The following is a 25,431-nucleotide window of genomic DNA, read 5'->3' on the forward strand; positions in this document are numbered from 1 at the left end:
CCACAGATGGGGCCAGCCTTGCTGCGACCTTTTTTCCCCCTCCACAAACAGCAAGTGCAGCAACTACTTTGCCCTGATCCCTCAACAGGGTCAGCCACCGAGGGACGCTCTGGTCCACCATTGACCTCCCAGACTCCATTATGTTTTTCCCCCCTTCCCGCTGATTCCCAAAGTATTGCATAAAGCCAGTTTCCTGGGCAGGACACTCATCTTACTTGCCCCATATTGGCCTCATCAAATTTGGTTCCCCTTTCTGAAGCCTCATCTACTAGAGGAGCCTTGGATCCTGGACCCAGTACCGGATCTATTAACCCATTCGTCAGGAGCTCTTCATCCCTCTCTTCAGTCCATCAAACTGACAGCTTGACTGCTCCAATTCCCAGAATAGCCTGGTTCCAGAATCTATCAGAAAAAGTGCGACATATCCTTTTGTCATCACACAAATCATCTACTAGGAAACTTTACCTCAGTAAGTGGAAAGGTTTTCCATTTGGGCACAACAGAATAATATTGACCCTTTCCAGGCATCTATAGCAGATATACTGGAATTCCTAATTAAACTATTCAATGAAGGAGCTGCTGCAGCAGCAACCATTAGAGTCCAACTCACTGCTTTTTCTAATTTTCATTTAGGGGCAGCCGAAAATGGTATCATGTCTCATAAGCTGGTTAAGGCTTTTTTGAAAGGTACTATCCACTTAAAACCACCAATCTGATCTCCCACTACTCCCTGGAACCTAAATCTAATCTTGTCCAAACTTATTCTTCTGCCCTTTGAACCTGCCTCTTCTTGTGAGCTGAAGTTTCTTTCATGGAAGACTATATTCTTGGTGGCTATTACATCGGCACGTAGAATTTCAGAATTGCAAGCCCTTTCCATCAAACCGCCCTTCCTAAAATTTCATAAAGATGGGTTTCCCTCAGGACGATTCCATCATTTCTACCCAAGGTATGTTCTGAATTTACACTAAATCAGATGATTGAGTTACCCGTTTTCTTTCCTAACCATTCAAACCAGTTGGAATATATGCTTCACAAACTTGATGTGCATAGACAACTTTGATTTTATTTGGACAGAACAAAAGATCTCAGAAGGGCTGATCAGCTGTTTGTCTCCTTCTCAGATTCAAGAAAAGGTACACCTGTGTCCAAACCTATCTTATTGAAATAGCTCTCTGATTGTATCTCATTTATCTACAGGAAAGCGAGTATTGCATTACAGAACAAGGTCAAAGCTCATTCTACAAGGGCGGTTTCTACTTCTGCAGCCTTCTTGACAAGGTTGCCTATAGATTCTATTTGTGCAGCTGCCACCTGATCAAATCCACATACTTTTATATCTCATTACAAACTGGACAAGGCCTCTAGGGACAGAGCTTCATTTGGATCTGCTGTCCTGAAACAGGTACTCCCGTGAGCCAGCCAAAATTGTGGTACTGGGGAGCTACCCATTAAGAAGTTATGTACTTACCATAACGTTCCATGTGAGCTGTTACTCTCGCCGTCATTATTATGACCCTCCCTCTTAGCCCCTTCCTGTGTTTGGAAGCACGAGAGGTATCACTTGGTTTTGTTTTGGTTTTCTTGAAGAAGTTTCCTTTTACCCTGGATGTACAATTTCCTCAAAATCTGGGATAGGTTTCTACTCTAGTTGGCAGCAAACAAGATCTGGGGAATGTAGTGGTGCACTGTGGGATAGGGCTTTGCCTCGACCGGTTAAGAGATCTCGAGCTTTGCTATTTGGCTGAATTGGAGCCGATGTTCTGCTCCGAACCCATCAGTAATAATGAAGGCGAGAGTAACAACTCACATGGAACGTTATGGTAAGTACACAACTACTTTTTATCTCCCTCTTTTCACCATCCACATCTCTGCCAGTTCCATCCAGTACCACCAGTTCCATCTCCAACACCATCTTCAAGGCAGCAATCCTCTGATCCAGCAAATCCAATCTGGAATTCACAGTCAGCACCTCTATCTGCACTCTGCGCACCTTCCAAGGCCTAAATGTACATGATCGGACCAACACTCACCAGCAAAAACAAGCAAATAGAACAGTCTGAACCATCCGACAACATTTCAAGTTGGATATCATGGCTGTATCCCATCACACACCCGACCAGCCAAAAAACAGACTCCCAAACGACGAAACATTGACACAGTCAGGGTTGCCAGATGTCCCTATTTGAGTGACTGTCCCGGGATCAGTAGCCCAATCCTGAGTCCCGCACTGCCTGTTAAAATCCTGGTGAAACAGCCTCAGCTTTGCAATTTATGATTGGCCTGTATGCCGGTGTATGAGCCAATCATAAATCACAAAACGGAGACACTTCAGTTCAATACAGAGCAGCAGGCTATTCCATATTGAACAGAAGAGGCTTCGCTGTGCGATTTGTTTTTGATTAACTGGCATACGGGCCAGTCATAAATGTCCTAGTACAAAAGTAATTCATAAACTTGCATGTATTGATAACTTTGATCCACAAATGATCACCCCATTGGAAATTCCAAAGTAGAATGATACTGTGTTTCTAGCTTGAGCAGCTTGTATGAAGTGGAATCATTGTCATTCTAGTCTATAAAAAAAACAGTGTTTTTAATAACAGAAGAAAATTCTTTCCAGTAGCCCACAATACTTCAGTCCAGGTCCAGCATTCCAAAAGTCAACATTCTTTGAAGCATTATCATTACAGCTTGGGAAGAAAAAAGGGAGCACATCGAGCTGCTGACCTGGACCCAAGAGATCAAAGAAATGTCTTAACTAAGACTGAGCCAGCAGATTCAGCCTTTACTTTTTCAAACAGTATTAATTTTAGTTCTCCACACATTGTTTTAATCTCATCACACTGCACTGGAGAAGATTCATTAAAGAATGGCTAGAATCCTATAACACCACCTTGGGAGAAAGGGGTCATCAGTACATACCATTTATTTAACAAACCTCCACACTTTCTCTTTATCTTTTTTTAAATAAGAACTGAAAGACTGAACACCAAGGCATATTATTTCAGATGTGTTCCCAGTCCCTAGTAAGATCATTTCTGGTTACACGCAGTGAAATTATAGAAAAGATTCAAAATTTAGGTTTTATCCTCATTTATTTTAAAGGTATAAATTACCATACTGTCTCATCATTCTCAGAAGAGGCATCCGGTCCTAATCCTGGTCCCATAAATACATTCAAATGTCATCAGCAAAACGGGGTTAACTTTTGCATGACCCCCCCCCCCCTTCACACACACACACACACACACACACACACTTTATCTAAGACCTCCATAGCTGACCATCTCAAGGTTTTCCCACGACCAGATCAGAATATGGGAAAGGGAGACTTCATGCCACATTATCCCTCTCTTCCTTCTATATGAGAAAGCAACCCCATGGATCTTACAATGCTCTGTGTGTCACTGAATGGAATAGAGAAGCCTTTCCTTTAGAGTTCTTTATATTATCCTAGGTTTGAGGACTGCACTAAAATAACACCAATTGCCATGCATCACTGAGAGAAGGAAGACTGATAACTGCTTGCAGTAATTATGGCACTAAAATTATGTCATGGTTTAGTATTGATGTGGGATAGTAGGATTTTGCAAGTGTGGAATTTTTACACTCCTTAGTAATCCCTACCACCAGTACCTAGTCCTAAGAAGCCAGAGGCTTCCACTCCTTCCTTTCTACTTCCATAACAACTGGTAATTGAGAAGAACAAAAGCGCAACTTTTAAGTGATTCCAGTGGAACTCCATCAGGGCAGACCTCCTTATATTACAGTGTTCTTTAGGGCCACCAAAATATTTTCACCCACCAGAGTCATCAACCTAGCTATCTGATCCTGCAACAAGGAAGGCAGTTCAAGATGATCCAGGAAAAATCACATCTTATCAAAAATATCCACCAGCACAGTCTTATAAAGAGAGAGAGAGAGAGAAACAAGCAACATTTCTTCCAAGGTTTTCCCAAAATATGACCAACAGGGTGCTTGACCTTTCCAGTCTCCTCCCCCCACTTCTATGTCTGATGAAGACAAAGGAGTAAGATCATATAACCTGGCCTGCAGTCCCAGTAGAGAAAACTGTGTCTTAATATCAGTAAATGTCATTCCATATCACTGTTGCAGTATTCTTCATAAAAGGGATTCCCTGCTGTGGGTAGCCCATTGTCTGGCTAGTATACCAAAGCCTTAAGATTTATAGATGTTGTACATCACCCATATGCTCCCCGCTCAAAGTGTAGGGCATAAAGGTGATGTACATTTCTCAGAACTTCTTTGCTGCAAGTCCGAACGGCATCAGCAAATGTCTGTCTGAATGCACCTTCTTCTGTGCTGGTTATCTAGCTGTTTTTCAGTGAAGTGTCCAGTTGAGGTTTCATCCTTCATTCCTTTCTTTTTCAGTGTTGTGAGTTTACATGTTGTCCATAAAGGGCAAATGTCAAGTGTGGGGGGCAGATTCCCCATAAGGATCATCACAAGCAGTGTCTCTTTTTTGTTTGGGTGCTTCTCGCAATCATATGCAGTATTGTGTCTGCCTTGCTTTTGTCCTGAAGACCCTATGTACTTGTTGTCTCCTTGTCCATTTACCTGGAGAATGGATCACCTGTTATGTTGGATTCTTCTGTCACTGCCATATTGGAGGCCGGCCTTGATCCATCTTCTCGCACATTCTTAGAGGCTCTGCAGATGTCCATTCCAGATGTCGAGGGGGAACCTCAACTTGATCATTTCAGAGGGTCTGAGGAGGATTCTGCAAATACTTGTCTGAGAGGAAATTCCCACTTTGTTAATTGAATATAGTCAAGGGTCTGAACCTTTTAGGGTGTTTAGGGTAGATGTGCCTCAAAAGAAAAAACAAAACAACAAGGCCATTTTCCCTGCTTCTAAAGTTCCCCAGCATAAATGGCAGGATTTTAACCAGGGGTTATTTAATACATTGATGGCATTTGAAGACTCCCTAAGGATGTTTTTGTAACTACTCCCCCTTGGCCGTCTACCCTGTTCAACAGGTGCAGAGAGCAGGACTCCACTAACAACTTAGATTCTGGGGAAGAGTCTATGGCATATTCCTCACACGTACCTTTCCCTTGGATTATGGCTCTGAAATGGAAGATTCTATTAGCCCAGACTCTCCTTTTGAAGAAATCTGTTTTGGGGATACTATTTCTCATATGATGGAATACTTTAAATGGGACTGCTGTCAGGTTTTTGACATTCAGAAGAAGAAGTATGAGCACCTCCAGATGGAGTCCCTAAGCCCTCTGCTGTACCTCCTGTCTTGGCTGCCCTTTTAGATACCTTTTCTGCTGCTTCTGTGGCCCCAGACTGTCAACCTCCAGCACCTAAGAAACCTGACAGGTTTTACAGGCTGCACAGTGACTGTAAGTTTCTCTACAACTGTCCTCCTGCTGTAACCCCTCTGATGTCTGTTTCTTCTGACAAGCCTAAGCTTTTACCTTCTACTAAACTACTTACTTCAGATAAAGAAATAAGGGCCATGGAACAGCTGGGCAAGAAAGTATATACTGCTGCCACTTTGGCTTTTCAGGCTATTAATTACCAGACCCATATGACTAGGTATATTTTAGTCTTTCTTTCTCGGGTTTCCCAGGCTATCTTTGACCTTCCTAATTCTGAGGCGAAGATCTGTTTCTACAGGGCTTCACTTCTTCAGTAGTCTGCCACTCTATTAAATGTAATTATGATGCAGCTGATGCCTATTTTAGAGCTGCTGCTTTAGGTTATGTTTTGAAGCATTACTTTTGGCTTTGTCTCCATCCTTTGCCTGATGACATTAAGGCTAAAGTGTTGGATGCTTTTCTTCATAATAATAAATAATAAATTTTTTGGTTCTGTAGCTACTGGACTTTTGAAGTCTCTGCAGGATAAGGAGAAAGCCTTACAGGAATTGAAGCATATATTTGTTTCTCCTATTCCGAAGTTCCATAGGAATTATCCCTATACATCTGCTGTTGTTCGCAGACAGACTCGCCCTCCCCCCAAAGTTAAAAAGGGTTCTAGGTGGGTTCCTCCCGCTAAATCTACTCAGACTTCGACTTCTCAGCAACCTCCTTTTCAAGACAAACCAGGTTCCATCAAACTGTCTGTTTTCCACTTTCCTCAGTCAGGTTCCTTTATCTTTCTCTGTCCCTTCTCAGTTGGTTAAAGATAACTCAAGACTCTTGGGTTCTGTCCATCAACTGTCAGGGATACTTCATGGTGTGGAAATCCCTCCTTCCCTTTATGGACATCCCTCAACTTCCTCAGTAACGGCTTCCTTTTCTTTCCAGAACTACTTCAGGGCCTTCTGTCTCATTTCGTCATTCAAGCTGTTCCTCCTTCCTAGGGAGAATAAGGGTTTTATCCCAGAATGTTTCTGATTCCCAGGAAGGAAGGCACCTGGAGACTCTTTTTGGACCTCTCTTAGCTCAACACTGTTTTGACGATCCCTTTCTTCCAGATGCTATACTCTTCCTCTTACCAAGGCTTTCCTGATCTCTTTCTGTTTCAAGGATGCTTATCTTCACATCCCTATTCGTCCCTTTTTCAGAAAGTTTTTACATTTCTCTGTTTCTTCCTTGCTTTGCTTTGGACTTTCTACTGCCCCAAGGGTTTTTCACCAAATGCCTTGCTGCTGTAATTGTTTTTAGGTGGATGAGAGGAATTCAAATATTTCCTTATCTGGATGACCTACTCATTCAGGCATCCATTCCCAAGACCTTGCTTCACCACCTTCACTGTAATGTTTTTCTCTTGCAAAGCCTGGAGTTTACAATAAATTTCCAGAAATCAGTGTTTGTTCCTTGTCAGGATCATGTGTTTCTTGGTTGTAGGCTCCAGACCATCCCTGTGCTGGCCCCTCTGCCTCCTCCCAAGGCTCTTTCTTTTATTGCCTTTTTTTAATCACTTCCCCAGGTTTACGTTATGGCCAGGGAATTTCCAAGGGTTCTAGGATTTATGTCCTCCACCATCCCTATGGTACCTCTAGCCAGGCTTCATTTGAGAAAACTACAGTGGTTCCTGAAGTCAGTAAGGCTCCCACACTGTCATCCTCTAGATTTTCTAGTCCCTCTTCTTCCATGACTCGAGCTCTAGCTCCGTGGTGGACTCATCAGTTGTCTCTCAACCCGGGACTTCCTTTTCAGCCCCCACTCCCCATTCAGGTCCTTTTTTCGGATGCCTTAGACACTGGTATGGGTAACCTCTTTCGGTGCCCTCAAGGTCTTGTTTCTCTGAGCCCCTTATCAGAGGCAGACCATATCAATATAAGAGATGAGAGCTCTCCTTTTTCCCTTCAGCCCTTTCATTCTTTCTTCAGATCCTCTCAAAATCTTTACAGACATTACCACAGTAATGCTGTACATTTGCTAGTAAGGTGGGACATGCTTTTATCTTCTTTGGAGGCTGCTCTTCACGTTTGGAATCTAGTTGTCCAGTATTAAGTGACTCTCGGTTGTATATATTCCTTCAGAGCAGAACACAGTGGCAGACTCTGTTAGCAGGTCTGTAACAGAGGTTCACGAATGGATGCTTCACATAGATGCATTTCTGGACATTGTCCATCAGTGGGGTACATCTCAGGTAGATCTTTTTGCCTCCCCTTTGAACAGACAAGTTCCTCTTATTTGCACTAGAGTCCCAAGTTCTCTGGCCTGGAAGGTGGCTGTCCTATCTTTTTCTTGGAAGGGGATTTTCTCTATGCTTTCGTCCCCTTCCTGTCATTCCGAGGGTCCTGCTCAAGATAGAGCAGGACTCTCCCAAAATCTTGTTGGTAACTCCTTTTTGGCCCATACAGCTTTAGTTCCCTCCTCTTTTGCACCTAGCCAAGGGCAATCATCACAAGTTACCTCATAGGGTGGACCTATTCACACAAGACAAGGGGTCTCTCATCCATCATCACTAGTCCACTCTTCAACTGATGTTGTGGATGATAGAGTTTTGATTCCTTTTAGCCACCATTTTTCTGAGGATGTGCTTAGGTGTCTGTAGGTTTCTGTAGGAGACCAGGAAGCCCTGTACCAGGAAATCCTATATTTCCAAATGGAAGAATCCTTCCTCCTAACCAGGATCCACATTCTGGTTCTCTTATTTGTGTGAATTGCCCCATGCTGGGTTGGCTTATTCATCTGTTAAAACTCACCTTTCAGTTATCGCTGCTTGTCTGCCATTAACTCTTCTTCCTCATCCCTCTAGGTTTGAGATCAAGCAATTTTTAAAGGCGAGCTTCATATCAGACTTCCAGGAAAACTATTCCACTTCCTGGGATCTTAATTTTGTTCTTGAAAAATTGACTCTGGCTCCATTTGAGCCTGCAGCTTCAGCTTCCTTACAGCATTGTATAGAAGACTGTTCTTTTGGCCCTTACTTCTACTCAGAGAGTGTCTGAATGCCAGTCTGTTATGGCTGTTCTTCCTTTTTGTTTTTTTCATAGGGGCAGGTGTGAAGAACCTTCTCACTAGCAGACTGTGGAGAAGGAAAAAAAGTCGGCAAATTAACAGACTGATGAAGAGACAATTCATTACCCACCTTTTTTTGTCTATGTCTGTTATGGTAAGATTTTTGCACAACTGTACCTTTTCTACATGTAAGCCTTTGCCTTTCTAATGTTACACTTTAAATTAAGGATCTGGGTTGTCTGAAACCATTGCAGCTAAGACGGCTGAGCCTGTCTCCCCTAACGTTCTTTCATTTAGTCACCACAGAGTTCCCAAGTTAATACCAAAGAACCACATTCATAATGTCCCCACTGAAATCCTGGTTTAGATGGACTTACTGGATTTAAAATTAAAAATAATTACCAAATGCATGACCCAGGAGCTATAAAGACAAGCTAACAAACAGGAGGGAGGAGGAACCAGAAAAGGAACTGGAAAACCTTGGAGAACTTTTGTTTACATAGATTCATAGGTGTGTACTAGGCTAATGAGCCTGGAGCCTTTACTAGCTTAGCCCATAGGATTACCCTGGCATCGTGCCACCCGACCTTAGTTTCCAGTGCCTCTGTCGAGTAGAGCCACTGGAGTGATCCCCGGGGTGAATGTTCTATTTCCCATCCACTCATCAAGATTAATCTTGAAGAGGGCCAGTGAAGTTCTCTGTTTGACATGTATGGAAAGTCTATTCCATAGCACGGGCAGTCTCTAGTTTATGAACCTGTCCCTCCAGCACATTCTGTTGATTAATTGTGGTAATGAGGTTGAGGTCTCTGGAGTGTGTGGTGTGGAGGGATTGGGATTTCTTTAGCTGTAGAATTTCTAACAGAGCGGGGTCAGACATGGCTTTGTAAGTCAAGCAGAGATCGCCTCTCTAAGTAGGCGATATGAGACAGAGAATAATTGGAGTTTTTTTAGTCTGTCCTTATAGGACAAGTGTTTAAGGCCTAGGATCTTCTTTGTGAGGTACTTTTGCGGCCTCTCCAGTTGTTGCAGGTGTCTAGTGAGATACATGCCAAATAGGGCATTGTACTGTGATTGGCCTAATGAAGGAAGAGTAGAGGGAGACAATTACCTCTTTCTTCCTGTATGCAAAACCCTTAGTAATGTGATGTGCCACATAGAAGGACTTTCTGACCACAGTGGCAGTGTGGTGGTCAAAAGAGAGGTTGCTGTCAACCTGTGTTCTCAGATCTCTTATAATGCCTTCTGTGTTCAGTGGACTATCATCGATGTGGTAGTTCATGGGAACTGGGTTTTTCCCAAAGTGGATGACTACACATTTTTTGGCACTGAGCTTAAGGCCATGGTTCTGACACCAGTCATTGGTCTCAGTGAGGCCTTTCTGTAGGATGTCAACATCATTGCAATCATCTGCATACTTTGTCAGCCAGAATCCCTTTGTGTTGGACTGGACTTTTGAGAAGTAGATACCAAACAGGAGAGGACCCAGGACAGATCCCTGTGAGACTCCACTCGTGACTGGTTGGCAGTCTGACTTGGAGTCAGCTACTTTTACACTGTGGGTTCTAGCTGTGAGCCAGTTTGCAATCCACCTAGTGATATAGGGATTGATGCCTAGCGTAGTGAGTTTTTCTATGATTCCTGAGTGGGGAATGGTATCAAAGGCCTTGGCCAGATCAAGGCAGGCTGTATGAATCACCTTGCCTTCATCCACAGCTCTGGTGACATAATAAAAAAGAAAAACATTTTAGTGCTTTTGTTAGACTAATGTTGTAGAGAATGTGTCAGAACAAAGCAACATGTCAGTAGTCCATCATGTAGTGCTTCACTAAATGACCATGACATTACTTTAAACTCCACAACAAGCAGGTTTCCATCAGTAAATGTGGTATGTCTCATACAAAGCTTAATTTATTCCTTTTACTAATAGTACTGTATTTATCTCTCTCTATCTCTATGTGCACTTTTAACAGACAATTTCATGTAACCTGGTAGCTGGTTTGCATTAAGCTTAACCTGCCACTGCGTCTTAAATTCTAGTATTGTTTCTAAGTTATCACCTCCCACCAAGTCCGATACTAATGTCTACAGCAAAAAACAAATTCTTCCCCTTGCTCAGCTTCTTGTATGTTTATAAAAGGGCCACAAGAAAAATAAAAAGAAACTTCAATAACTCACAATAAAACACCGCGGAGGCTAGGAACACAAACGACACTTTAGTGAAAACAACAGTAACGTGAAGAGCTTTTCGTCCGGTAGCTTCACCGGACTTCATCAGACAACTATTTAGAAGTAAATTTACAATTTAAAATCCAAAATCTGATTCATTAACTAGCTGCACCCAATCACAAAGCAATGACATCACTAAGTGTTAAATGTCTTGAGAGTACATACTGTAGTTTCCCACACAACTGAAGTTACAATCGAGGAATGCTCAGTTAACAAATAATTACTAAGTAATCCCTCACTTGTTACCTCATTTCCAATCCTACCTAAAATGTATGTTAAAAAATGAATAAATAAACAACATGTATACAAATTGTTCCCAAAATACTAATACCTGATGCTAAAAAAAAAAAAAAAAAAAAAAAAAAAAAAAAGTGGCTGCAACAAGTGAAACCACAGTAACAACTTAGCATGGTCACAAAACGTCATTAAAAAACTGTACTTAAATGACATGTCATGTTTCACTCCGTATACAAAATACTGCACATATAAAAAGGGACAAAAACTCTGTTCTACTAAGGTTACCCTTTATCTAGTAAGACTTCTCAGCTTCAATATACTTGAAATGGACACAAGCTCGTTAAGTTCTGGCCACCTACTGGAGTCGAGACGCAGTTGCCACAGCACCTTGTGTCTCTCAAGTTGTAAACTAATAAACCCTCCTCTGTCATCCCTTACTAACTGGTCAATGACCCTAAACTTGAAAGTATGACCCTGGTTACTTGTGCAATGTCCTGAACAGTCATCCATGCCAAAGAAACAGATGCTTAAAATGGCCGAAGACCTAATTACTTTAATCAGGGATTCCCATCCCCCTTCTGACAAAAGGCCTAGGCAAGACACTGACTATGATTCCTCTGACCAGGTTTCTATTTCCTCTGATTCCTCTTCTGATCAGGGATATTCTCTCCCTCCCTATGAGGACTCTGATGCAGAAGAGTCTATACCTTCAGCCTCTCCGCCTGAGGATTATTCTTTTGGGGAAACTCTGCACACCATGAAGGAGCACTTCCATTGGGAGAGCCAGGATTATTCAGAATCCAAGAAAAGGCTCAGAGACTTTCTTTTATTGCCTCAGCACAGGCCCCTGGCTATTGCCCCTGTGCTTGATATTATTGATGATGTTTTCTCTGAATCCAGTCTGTCTCCTGATTCTTTACCCCCTGCACCAGTCAAGCCAGACAGGTACTACAGGGTCCCTGACTCTCATAAATTTCTTTACAAAAACCCTGCTGCAGATCCAGAAACAATTTCTCAGGGTCCTAAAGGGGTTAAGGCTTCCACTGCTAAAAATCCTGTCCCCTCGATAGGGATTCCAGAGCTCTGGACAGATGGGGGAAAAATGTTTACACTTATGCTACTTTAGCTGTAAGGGCTTTAAATTGCCAGTTTCACATGCTTAAATATCAACAGTACCTCATGTCATTGTTAAAACAGAAAATGGTTTCAAACACAAAGTCCTGACAGTAAGGAAATGCAGAATTTTTTGCATGCAGCTGAACAAGTGGGAAAGCATACTCTTCAATGTGGTTTTGATTCATTAGAGGCTTCTTGTAGAGCCGCAGTTACAGGCTCTGTTATTCAAAGGCATGCTTGGTTGAAAGAACAAAGTTTACCTGAACATGTTAAAGTAAAATTATTGGATGCTCCACTACAGCATGATACTTTGTTTGGTGTTAAGGCAGAAGAGGTGTTAAAGAAAATGGAGGATAAAGCAAAATCAGTGCAGACAGTAAAGGATTTCTTACAGGTTCAACCATCTAGATTTAGCAGAAACTGGCCTTCAAACAATTGGTCCTTTCTGGTGTCAGACAGGCCACAAAGAGGCAGATACAGACACCCAAGAGGCAGATCTCAGCCCCAAGGCTCCTACAGACCTAACCAATGGGGTGCTTCAGCCCCCAAAGGAGGAGAAGACAAATCACAACCTTACAGGAAACCGTCCCAATGACTTCCCTCTACAGATGCCAATCGCTTACCTTTTGGCAGCACCCCTAGGAGGAAAGCTAGCACTTTTCTCAAAAAATTGGCACATAATCACCCAGGACAAATAGGTACTGAATATTGTTTCTCAGGGTTACAGGTTCCACTTTCACACGCTTCCAAAATCAAAAGGTATGCCGGACCTGCCACAAAACCAATGGGCAGAGGCACAAAAACAAATTGCTGCTCTCTTGGACATGGGAGCTATTCAAAGAGTACCACAGCAAGAACAGGGGCAAGGATTTTACTCAAGACTTTTCTTAGTACCCAGAAAGGACAAAACCTGGAGACAAATATTGGACCTGTCAATCCTAAATACTTTCCTGGATGTTCCAAAATTCAGAATGTTAACACTACAGCAACTTCTACCCATGGTGGGCAACAAGGTTTGGCTAGTTACTTTTGACCTCAAGGAGGCATACCAGCATGTCCCAATCAGACAATCTTGTAGAAGATACCTCCGATTCATAGCAGGCTCAGTGCATTACCAATTCTCTGCACTGCCCTTTGGCTTATCTACTGCGCCCAGGGTCTTCACAAAATGCCTGGCACCAGTAATTGTATTTTGCAGACAAGAAGGAATTCAAATATATCCCTACTTGGACGACTGGCTTATTCAAGCAGAGAGCAAGGACATTCTTCTAAAGCAAAAAACAACAAAGATTCCACGCAGAAAAAGTATTTATTCCATAAATCGTGTCTTAGCGCCTCGGCTACCACAGCCTTCAATGAGCACATAAATCATGGTGAAAATCCATTCCCTTATATACCCAATAATGAAAAAAATCAATTAATTAATCAATTAAACAAAATAACATTTAAAGAGGCTCCACTCTCTCCATAGACAAGAATACATACAAATCTCAGACAAAAAACATATATAAAAATATTAAGCAGCAAAATATATCTTATTAAAGTAGATATTTCCAATTAATTTCTATGTTTAAACCATTAGGTGATAATGTATTATACTTTAATATAAAAATAGATTCTTTATACAATAACATATTTTTTAATAACTTGTAATCACCCTTTTTAACAAAAATCTGCTCTAAAATAGTAGCTTGTAATAAATCCGCATTACTATTATGAACTTCTAAGAAATGTAATGCAACCAAATTTTCTGTTGCCCCCCTCCTAATGTCTCGAACATGCTCCTGCAGTCTAACCCTAAATTTTATTTTGGTTTCTCCAATATAAAAAAGATTGCAAGGGCTAACACCATCAGTGTAACAGGAAAAACATTGATTTGGTGTAAATATTTTATTATTTATTTTATTAAATGTTAGCTGTATTAAAGGGCATATATTACAACCGTAACAATGTATAGTACCAAAAGTTTTTAATGAAAGTTTTAATTTGTCAGTAGGGCATATATAATATGCTCTAATCAACATATCACCCAAACTTTGTCCTCTTTTATAAGCAATCTTAGGATTTACAGGAAGTAATTTACTCAAAATTTTATCTTTCCTTAAGAATTTCCAATAATATTTCACTGTGTCCCAAATTTTCTTACTCATTAAATTATACATAGTAACAAAATAAATATCATCTTGCTGTACTTTATTATACTGTTTAGATGTATTAGACGGCATGGTATGTCCTTCAGTAACCATTATAAATATATATATGCATAGTGGTGTACAAGGGCTATAACTGGATTCAGCTGTATTGAGTATGTTTACCTTGGAACTCATACAGTGCATGGAAAATTGGGTTAGCTTTTGTAGGTAATGCTGCTTTTGGGTGTATGAGCTTGTGAGAGACCAGGCAGTAAACACAGAGAAATTTGAGGAGACTTGATTTATGGTCTAAAATTTGGCATCTTCATTTGAACCCTTCCCCTGCGTGGTATCTTCTACATAGGGAATTACAGCCCAGGGACTGATTAGGCAGCTGGGGGAGTGTGACTAAATCATCTAGACCAAGAAAAGGACCTGGGTTTGCAGACACACTAGGATATACTTCCCAAGGTGGTTGCTGGTGGTGCATCTCATAAGCTTGTGACTGGATCAAGGTAGAGCCTTTGCTAGTCATAATGGAGTTGCAGCACAGCCAGAGAGTTGGTGAAAGTTATTATAAAAGCTTAGTCTAAACCATCATATGCAGAATAATGGTAGTGGTAGAAGCTAATCAAGTATATGTATCTATTGAGTAGAATACTAAGATAAGAGGAGAGTACTGTTCCTTTATCATATGTTGGTTAGACCACAGTTGGAATACTATGTGCAGTTCTGGAGATTGTGCAGGGAAAGGATAGTCGCCATGCTTGGGGGGTGGGGGGGGTGACAGTAGAAAGTGATAGGGGATAGTAGGCGGTGTAAAGAGTATACCATATGAAAATGAGTAGAGAGCATTCTTGTCTCTCTTTCATTTAAAAAGAGGAAAGGCAGGGGGATACAAGGGGGATATAATATGGGTGTGGTACTAAGGAAGAAAACGTGTGGCATAGTACTAGAAGGGAAGAAACAGGGCAGGTAGTAGGGGAATAATTTCAGAAGATCAAGGGAATAGATTTAATTGTAAAATAACAAAGTCATTTTTCCACACAGAAAATAGATGAGAACTGGAATCAGTTTACTAGAATGGGTGATATAGGCTCCAACAGTTGAGGCTTTTCAGTTGGCTTGGGATTCCATGAGAGATTAGATGGAAGGGGGTACAACTGTCCAGATCTACTTGTAATGACTGGGCAGGTTAGTTACTCTTACTGTATTCTTCTCCAATTTGTTTAATGTTATGTTTTAAAACCAACGCAAACGAGGCACGCGCGGTAGACTGTGGTGCATGGTCCAAACCACCAAAAGTAGAAAATTCCAAAAGGACCAGCACTCGAGGCAGAATGTCTTAAATCAACATTAATATTTTATTACTCGGTAGCTAAAAAGCTGCCTGTATACACAGTAACTTACAGACCGGTTTCGGCTAAAAAAGCCTTTATCAACGTAAATATTCCTTTGCTCAATAATGATTATGCAAATCAACATAACATCCTGGAACTATTTAAATACCTCTTTCCAAATTGGTATCATCCAACCATTGGTCAATGAACTTATGTCAAACAAACATATTTAAATATTGGTAGCACAGTACAAATGTGTATGAAAATACAAAACAAAGAAAGAACATATGAACTAACAATGCACTACATGAAAGAGTATTCAAAAAAACATTTATATGAAGTTCAGTGTAATATATTATGCATTATGATGTATTGTATTATATAGATGGGTCAATCCATGTTTTCTTGTGTCCAAAACTTTTAGTGATGACACTAAAGACCCTTAAATATATTGCAAGGTCCAAAACAATTCAGATAACAATATCCAACGAAGGACCTGCACATAAAACCCTAAATTATTAAATCTTGACAATGCTGTGATATTGTATTAAAGCCTGATTAGTGCATTATATTTATATATTATTATACATTTAAAGCCTAATAAGGCATTATAATCCCATTCTATGTATATTAAGCATGCCATGCCTCATCCAAAAATTAGTATATCACTAGCATATTATATACATGTTGTTTTGCCAACAATGTTAAACTATGGTCCAAATGTGTCATCATGTACCTCGTATTCGTTCAACCCAGGTTTAAAAAATGCCCCTAGTCTAGTAATCCACTTACTTTCCATATTGTTCAATCTTGTATGCCATCCCATCTTAAAATTCCTTGGTAATTTGGTAATATGGAAAGTAAGTGGATCTTTAGTGTCATCACTAAAAGTTTTGGACACAAGAAAACATGGATTGACCGATCTATATAATACAATACATAATAATGCATAATATATTACACTGAACTTCATATAAATGTTTTTTTGAATACTCTTTCATGTAGTGTATTGTTAGTTCATATGTTCTTTCTTTGTTTTGTATTTTCATACACATTTGTACTGTGCTACCAATATTTAAATATGGTTGTGTGACATAAGTTCGTTGACCAATGGTTGGATGATACCAATTTGGAAAGAGGTATTTAAATAGTTCCAGGATGCTATGTTGATTTGCATAATCATTATTGAGCAAAGGAATATTTACATTGATAAAGGCTTTTTTAGCCGAAACCGGTCTGTAAGTTACTGTGTATACAGGCAGCTTTTTAGCTACCGAGTAATAAAATATTAATGTTGATTTAAGACATTCTGCCTCGAGTGCTGGTCCTTTTGGATTTTTCTAATGTTATGTTTTAGCCTTTGTTTGCTGTTAAGGATTTTGCCCATCTTTTTCAGTTCCTTTCTCTAGATGTAAAATCAGCTCTGGTGATCTTATTTTAATTTTTCCAGCTTTCTGCTTTTGAATCCTGGGACCAAGAAAATAATTTTTACTAGTTGTAGAAACCCAGAACCTTTTAAGAATTAAATTAGGCAGGAAATTTATGTGGTTGTTTCTACAGAGCTTCAGAAATTTACATCGGTTCTCATTTTTAGCAACATGGTGCCCTGGATGGATGCAGGAAATGTAGCAGAAGAATGTTTGTCTAGATGACAGTTTGCTAATTTTAGTTTACTGAAATTCTTTAAAATGAAAAACCTCATACAGACTGTAGAGGGTTGCTGCCCCCACCCCTTAACTTTTAATTTAACAATTCCAAGATGACAGCACCATGAGGCAGGTAATTTAAATATGAGGAAACATAACCATCCAATTCCTGTTTTAGCTAAGTTGAAATTCAATAAATTGCAGTTTTGTCTTTTTTGCTGTAGTCAATCCTACTCCTCCAACATCATTATGATCATTGTTTGAATTACTCTATGATGAAGATGTTCTAACTGTATTTTTGTTTATTCATGACCTAGTAGAAGGCAGGTATTTGAAACTATATGCAGATTACGCAAACAGTTCCTAAGAGGGGTTGTCTGTGATAGCACTTTCTGTGGGAATTCAGCATTTCTTTAAGACCCAAGTTTTAATTGAGACGTTCACTTCTGTTTTGAGTTTTTTTGTTTTGTGACCGTGGTTTGTTTCCTTTGAAGAATGTCTGTGGTAACTATTTCTTCAGCCAGAAGAATGTCAGAACTAGAATCTCCCATGAGCAGAGATCCATGTAGACCATATCTCATTTCCAGAGGTGATTATCACCGTTTCTTTAAGCCAGTCATTTCCCATTTCTATATTCTTAGAGGCCAATAATAAGGTCAGACATTTGCTTCATACTGTTCTTTACAATGACAGATGTCCTTCAAGGATGCATCTGCAGTCCTTACATATGGGTTGTCCTGCCTCAGGCAGCCCTTCTGTCGGCCGGATTCCAAAGTCTGGGTCCGGCGTCGGCTGATGTCGCCCTTTCCCTGACGTCAGAGCGCCTGGGGTATAAACGAGTCAGCTGACGCCATCTTCCTCAGTCTTTCTTGCCGCGTGGTGCCCGAAGCAGAAGCAGTTCGCAAGTGCCGGTCGGCCAGCTCCTGTAAATTCAGCTACCGAATACTTCAAAAAGCTAAGTACCCCATTGGGGACTCTTTCTTGCCTCAGCCGATGTCAGATCAAACGCTTAAAGTTAATAATTGCTTGACTTGTGGGAAACAAATACCTCATAAGGTTTTCCATTCCTACTGCCTCCCTTGCCTAGGCCCAGACCACGACGTCTTGGCCTGTACTGCCTGTGCCTCCTTTAATCGACACACTCTTAGGCGTCGGTCGGAGTTTGCAGAGGAATTTTTTGGGGCTAGTTTCTCTTATAAAATGCCGTCGGAGACTCCGACTTCTCATTTAACCAAAAAACGGAAGGACAAGGACAGACACACGCGGTCCGTGGTTTCGGCTGAAACCACGCCTAGGCCTACCGCGAGTGTCTCGGTCACGGCTGTAACAGAGTCCTTGGTACTTCCAACTGTGGAAACGGTACAACCGACAGCCTCGGCCCCGGAGGCTTCTTCAGAGTCGGTTATGGATTTACCCTCGGAAACTGGTGTTCAGGTAACTACCGACACCATTCCCTTAGACAAGTCTACCCCAGCACGTGGAGCAGCCAGGCCCCCTGCATCCATGTCCATTAAAGCATTCACTAGGGCTAAAGCTGCTAAGCAACAGAAAACTCTGCCTCCCAAGACTATTTCTCAGGGATCCACTACAGGTTCACAGATACTCAGTTTGGCTGAGGATCTTATTTCCTTAATCAGGGGATCCCAGCCTCATCCGGACAGGAACTCTCAACCCCCTCTAGACAAAAGGCCCAGAGCTGAGTCTGCTGATCCTCAGTCCTCTGATGAGGCCTCTGATGGCTCTGCTCTATCAGATTACCAGGAGGAGGCCTTCTCGGCCTACGAGGATTCTGATGCAGAGGAATCCATTCCCTCTGCCTCCCCTCCTGAAGAGCTGTCCTTTGGGGAGACCCTTCACTCCATGAGAGAGCATTTCCAATGGCAGGGCCAGGAATTCTCAGATTCCAGGAAGAGATTAAGGACTTTTCTTCATTTACCTCCGCTTAGACCTTTGGCTGTTCCTCCTGTTTTAAGTGTCATTGATGATGTGTATTCTGAGTCTAGCACTACCCCTGACACTCTTCCTCCGGCTCCTGTTAAACCCGATAGGTACTACAGGGTCCCGGACTCCCATCATTTCCTTTACAAGGCCCACTCTGCTGACCCAGAAACTATTTCCCAGGGTCCTAAAGGGGTTGCAGCTGCCACTGCTAAAAATCCACTCCCCTCTGAAAGGGAGTCCAGGGCTTTAGAGAGATGGGGTAAAAAAGTGTATACTTCTTCCACTCTGTCTATGAGGGCTTTAAATTGTCAATTTCATATGATACAGTACCAAGAGTATTTGTTGGATGAATTGCAGAAAAAGCTGTCTTCTCCTGAACCCCTAGACCGTAAGTCACTTCAGGATCTGGTACATAATTCACAACAGGTTAGCAACCATTTCTTGCAGTGTGGTTATGATGCATTGGAAGCTTCATGTAGGTCAGCAATGACAGGTGCAGTCATATGTAGACATGCTTGGCTGAAGGAACAATCTCTGCCAGATCATGTTAAGGCTAAGCTTCTGGATGCTCCACTAGAAAAGCAATAGTTATTTGGCTCCACTGCTCAGGAGGTCTTAAAGAAATTTGAGGAAAAGGCTAAATCTGTGCAAACAGTCAAAGATTTCCTCCAGGTACAACCACCAAGATTCAGCAGGAATTGGCCTTCTAAGAATTGGTCCTTTCCGGAAGAGAGATATCAAAGAGGCAAGAACAGGCATGCCAGAGGTAGAGGGCAAGCTAGAGGTTCCTACAGAGGACGTCAATGGCAGCCTCCTAACCAGCGAGGTAGTGCAGGACCAACAACTGCTGCAGAAGGGCAGACTCAATGACTTCACCTTGATCCCGCCAACCAGGGCTCAATTAGAAGCACCTTTGGGCGGAAAATTGTCTTTATTCTCAAGAAATTGGCACAGTATTACAAGGGACAAATGGACACTGCAAATAATAGACAAAGGATACAGGTTCCATTTCCATACATTACCAAAAAGAAAAGGAATGCCAAACCTGCCACCAAATCAAAGGGCAGAGGCTTTAAAACAAATTGCCAGCCTATTGCAAATGAAAGCTATAGAAAAGGTCCCTCTTGCAGAACAGGACCAAGGATTTTATTCCAGACTATTCCTTGTCCCAAGAAAAGAAAAACAATGGAGGCCTATTCTCGATTTGTCCACACTCAATACTTATCTCATTGTGCCAAAATTCAAAATGCTGACCCTACAGCAACTCCTTCCCATGCTGGGCAAGGGGTCTTGGATGGTAACTCTAGACCTCAAGGAGGCATACCTGCATGTCCCTATCAGACAAAGTTGCAGAAGACACCTCAGATTTCTTGCAGGTTCAGAGCATTATCAATTCTCAGCATTGCCCTTTGGCTTATGTACTGCGCCCAGAGTATTCACGAAATGCCTGGCATCAGTAATTGCACACTGCAGACTTCAGGGGATTCAAATATACCCGTATCTGGACGACTGCCTTATACAAGCGGACAGCCAACAAACTTTGGAAAAACATTTGAATTATGCCATCCGCCTTCTGCAGGCCTTGGGATACACAGTCAACATTCACAAGTCAAGACTTGTGCCATCCCAAAGAATAACTTTTCTGGGTGCAGAACTAGATACAACCACCCAAATGGCTTTTCTCTCAGAAGAAAAACAAAGACAACTACCGGATTACTTCAAAAATCTGACAAAACAAACTCAGATGACTGCAAGGAAAATCCTGCAGGCCCTGGGTTACATGCCATAGTGCATTCTTCTGATTCCACAAGGCTGCATATGAGAAAACTACAATGGTACCTAAGGAGTTTATGGTCTCAGCACAATCACAGCCTAGAAACTTTGATACCACTCATTACATGCCTTCAAAAGGAATTCCTGTGGTGGGCCCAAGCAAGCCAGTCAAACAGGGGTCTGCCTTTCAGCAAACCAGTAACCAGCCAAACCATTACCACGGATGCTTCAGACCATGGATGGGGAGCACACATGGAGGACAGATGCATCGAAGGACTATGGTCTCAGAAAGAATTGCGCATGCACATAAACCAAAAGGAAATGCTGGCAGTGATTCATGCAATTGAGGCCTTCAAGCACTTTCTACATCAAGGCCACCTGCTAATAAGGACAGACAATACCACAGTTATGTGGTACATAAACAAGCAAGGAGGTACCCATTCCTACCCTCTTTGCAGACTAGCAATGAATCTTTGGGAACCTTCCCTAAAACTCAGTATAGAGCTGCAATCCCAGTTTGTGCCAGGAAAAGACAATATACTGGCGGACAGCCTAAGCAGAAATACCATGGATCCACACGAATGGATGCTACACCCAGACATCTTCCTTCAGATAACACAATTTTGGGGAAGGCCGGACATAGATCTTTTTACCTCCCACCACAATCATCAGCTGAAGAAATTCTGTTCAAGGACATACCACCCACAAGCATGGAAAATGGACGCCCTCTCTTTTAGCTGGAATACTCTAACAGTGTATGCATTTCCATCTCTTCCACTAATGACCAGGGTCTTACTGAAAATCAGGACAGAGCAACCAAAAGTGATTCTAATAGCCTCGGACTGGCCAAGGCAGCGCTGGTACCCACTGTTACGATGCCTGTCACACACGAAACCGTGGCCTCTACCACTATGGTCACTTCTTCTGACACAGCACAATTACAAAACTCTGCACTCCAGCCTGAAAACCCTGCAGCTGACAGCCTGGAGAATACCTTGACTCCTCACCAGGAAAAGCTATCCAAGAGAGTGAAGGATGTCATCATGGAAGCTCGCAGACCTTCCACGAGAAAGGCATATTCAGCAAAATGGAAAAGATTCCACACTTGGAGCACCACAAAGGGCCTAGATGCCACAGTGATGAGCATGGCACATATCCTGGAATACTTGGCAGAAATGCTCCACAATGGCCTTTCTTACTCTTCCATAAAAATTCATGCTTCAGCAATTTCAGCAGAATACAATGCTGATCCACCTGTCTTCTCTCATCCTCTCCTAAGGCAGTTTCTAAGAGGAATTAAAAACATCAATCCTCCAAGAAAACCACCAGTGCCTACATGGATGGGACCTTAACTTCATGTTGGAAAAGTTGACTCTACCTCCCTTTGAACCAGCAGCATCTTCAGAGTTACAGTTCCTGTCTTGGAAGACTGCCTTCCTTCTGGCCATAACCTCAGCAAGAAGAGTATCTGAATTGCAGGCACTCATGGCAGTACAACCATTTCTTATTTTTCATCAGGACAGAGTCTCCTTGAGAACCAAACCCTCATTCATGCCAAAGGTGGTATCCAGGGTCTCATTGAGCCAAGCTATTCACCTGCCTACCTTCTTTCCAGATCCGCAAAACAAGGGAGAAAAACTTCTGCATACCCTGGACATTCACAGACAGTTATGCTACTACTTGGACAGAACTAAGACTTTCAGAAAAACTGACCATCTGTTGGTAGCATATGCTGCAGGCATCCAAGGCAAAGCAATTTCCAAACAGACAATTTCAAAATGGATAGGAAATTGCATTCGATTCTGCTACACTTACCATGGAAAAACTGTGCCAGCTAACATCAGGCCTCATTCCACCAGAGCCACAGCCACCTCCACAGCCTTTTTAAGAGGGGTGGCTACCAAGGACATTTTAGAAGCTGCTACATGGAGCTCCGTGCATACATTTTCCAAGCATTACAATTTGCCCTTATATTCCAGATCCAGAGCAGGCTTTGCTACGGCAGTCCTGCAGGGCATTTTAGCTACACCATCATTTTCTTAGATCCTACCACCCCCAGCTTGGCTATGGTATTCTACCCATATGTAAGGACTGCAGATGCATCCTTGAAGGACATAGTACAGTTTTGTACCTACCATAAATGTAGATGTCCGATAGGTATGCATCTGCAGTCAGGTTTTCCCTCCCTCCTTCCCCTCTGTGGTATTTCTTGGGTACTTATCCCTCTTATAGCTAGCTGGGATTATCTATTATGGTGTATTTGTTTTTTATTACTGTGCATGTTTGGAATATTTTGCATTTCTCCAAATTTAGCCTTCCTTAGATGGCACCTGGCATCTGGGGCAAGAAAAACTGAGGAAGATGGCGTTGGCTGACTCTTTTATACCCCAGGCGCTCTGACGTCGGGGAAAGGGCGACATCAGCCGATGCCGGACCCAGACTTTGGAATCCGGCCGACCGAAGGGCTGCCTGAGGCAGGACAACCCATATGTAAGGACTGCAGATGCATACCTATCGGACATCTACATTTATGGTAGGTACAAAACTGTACTATCTGGTTCCAGCTCAAGAAAGGTAAGGATTTTTGCAATCTGATCTATTTATTTTGTTCCAGGTCAAGAATCCATGACTCAAACTAATCTTGTCATACTGACTGACCAACTTTTGCTTCTTTTCACCAAGAGCAATGAATGGACATTTAACTGGATGGATGACTATCTCTGATGTATGTTTCAAGAATATACTCCTGGACTGTGTTTGCACTCCAGTCAGCTGGTCATTTATGTATATCATAGCATTGTTATAACTAGAATATGCACTTACATATACAATTTCCTTTGGCCAAGGGTCTTACATAAGTTCTCCTGCCTTGATCATGTTTCCGTGAATCTGCTTATTTTCTGTTCACCTACTCACTAAATTAAATTTCTTAGGAATCTGAATTACAGGTTGGACATGATTTATGAGTCATTTTGAATTGTGATAGAAAAGTATGCAAGTAATGTTTTTCATTGAGATGAATGAAGATAGTCCATTAATTAACCTCATCTGTTACCCTGTGAGCACAGGTTTGTCTGAGGTATTATACTTGTGCATGTCAAAAAGTAAAAGAACTTCAGGAGGACTCTGGGACTGTACTCGTGCATAGTTAGAAGTAAAAGGAGTTTAGGAAAGTAACCATTTTTAGTTGGAGAAATAAGCGAGGACTATAGTAGAGAAAATGCACCTCTACCAAATTTCAGATGTGGCTCCCACACATGTGAATATAATTTTTTTCACCCATTCCTTAAAAAAATAAACAAGGAATCTCCATTGACTAAACTAACTTCAGAAATCTATCTGAAGCTTTGCAAATGCATCAAAAGTAAAGACATGAAATGTTCATTGCATCTGTTTGCCTTTAACAAAAATTATCAGATATGAGCTCACTACAGAACAAAAGAAGTTACCAGAAAAGTATCCTGTTCCTTTTTCTCCACCTTTAATTCTTCCAATACAGGTCATGCTGATTCCACTTCAGAAGAGGTTCCGTTATCACTTCTCTGGAAACCGGCAAACAAATGTTTTAAATAAGGTTTGCACAATAAAAGATGAGATGAATTTTGATGGGCTAAGATTTTGCAGGTTTTGAGTTTTGAATCTCTGCTTGTTTCACATTTTTTTTTAACTGAGATTTTTCTGTTAACAAAGAAGGTAAACATTGAGACAAAGGACTGTTTAGCATCTTGCATAAGTGGGAAAATCTCTTCTGAGCAAAGGAACCATTCCTAGAAGGGAACAGTGCAATTGATGAGGTTTATAGTTCCCCCTGTCCACTTTATACTTTTCCAGTCTACTACCTCCGAGGCTCTGTCTGTCCCTGGGTCTACCAGCTTCACCTTTCATCTCAAAGACCAGTACTGATTTTTTTCAAGCTGGTGCTGGTGTGGAACTTAAGGTCATGCTATGGGGTCTTACCAGCAAATGCTTCCATGACAGAGAGAGATTTTTTTTTTGTTTTTTATGTTATGATTTACCTTCTTGTTCCTCCTCTGTGCTCATCTTTGTGACTCGTCAGATGGCTGCTTACATCCTCTTGCACCACATCTCCATTTAGGAATGCAGAGATGAGCATTCTTCTCTCTCTGAGACAGGCATGCTTATCTTCCCTGACAGTGCTTCAGATGCTCACATGCTAATAGCAACTTATTTGCTTGGGCTGTAGTTGGGGCTTTATCCCTGCATTCCACAATGCTGGCTTAATAAGGTTTGTAGTTTTGGCTGTAGGATATCTGAGATGTGCAGTCAACAAGATAGCGTAGTAGGGTTGGGAGGGTGGCCTAATGGTTAAAGTGTTTGCCTTACAAACACAAGGTGCAGGGTTCAAGTCTCACAAGGGATAATTGGCTAAGCTTAAAATGGCTCGCAAGGGCAGCTAGCTTAGTACTAATCTATGAACCTACTATAAATCTTTATTTCTGGGGAAAACTTCTGAAATAACCTCAGTTTAGTACTGAAGTTATCTTGAATGAATGCTAGGAAGTAATACAATATATTTTAGAAATATTTTTTCTTTTATATATTTGCTTGTCTGGGTAGAACCCACTGAATGTGTTCCTTTTATTTAGGAGAGGGAGGGCAAGGTGGT

The 25,431-nt window shown here is 41.6% G+C and overlaps 1 protein-coding gene across 2 annotated transcripts in view; it reads left to right on the plus strand.

The window, feature by feature from the left end:
* RINT1 (RAD50 interactor 1) overlaps positions 1 to 25,431 on the plus strand; it is a 625,783-nt gene that overhangs the window by 193,341 nt on the left and 407,011 nt on the right. For both annotated transcript variants that reach the window (XM_044088530.1, XM_044088531.1), the window contains one exon: positions 24,222 to 24,378. In XM_044088530.1, the coding sequence (XP_043944465.1) occupies positions 24,222 to 24,378 (157 nt within the window). The remainder of the gene's footprint in view (positions 1 to 24,221; positions 24,379 to 25,431) is intronic.

This window comes from Protopterus annectens, chromosome 11.part0 (assembly GCF_019279795.1).
Source record: "Protopterus annectens isolate FY-2018-M chromosome 11.part0, PAN1.0, whole genome shotgun sequence".
Classification (NCBI taxonomy): domain Eukaryota; kingdom Metazoa; phylum Chordata; order Ceratodontiformes; family Protopteridae; genus Protopterus; species Protopterus annectens.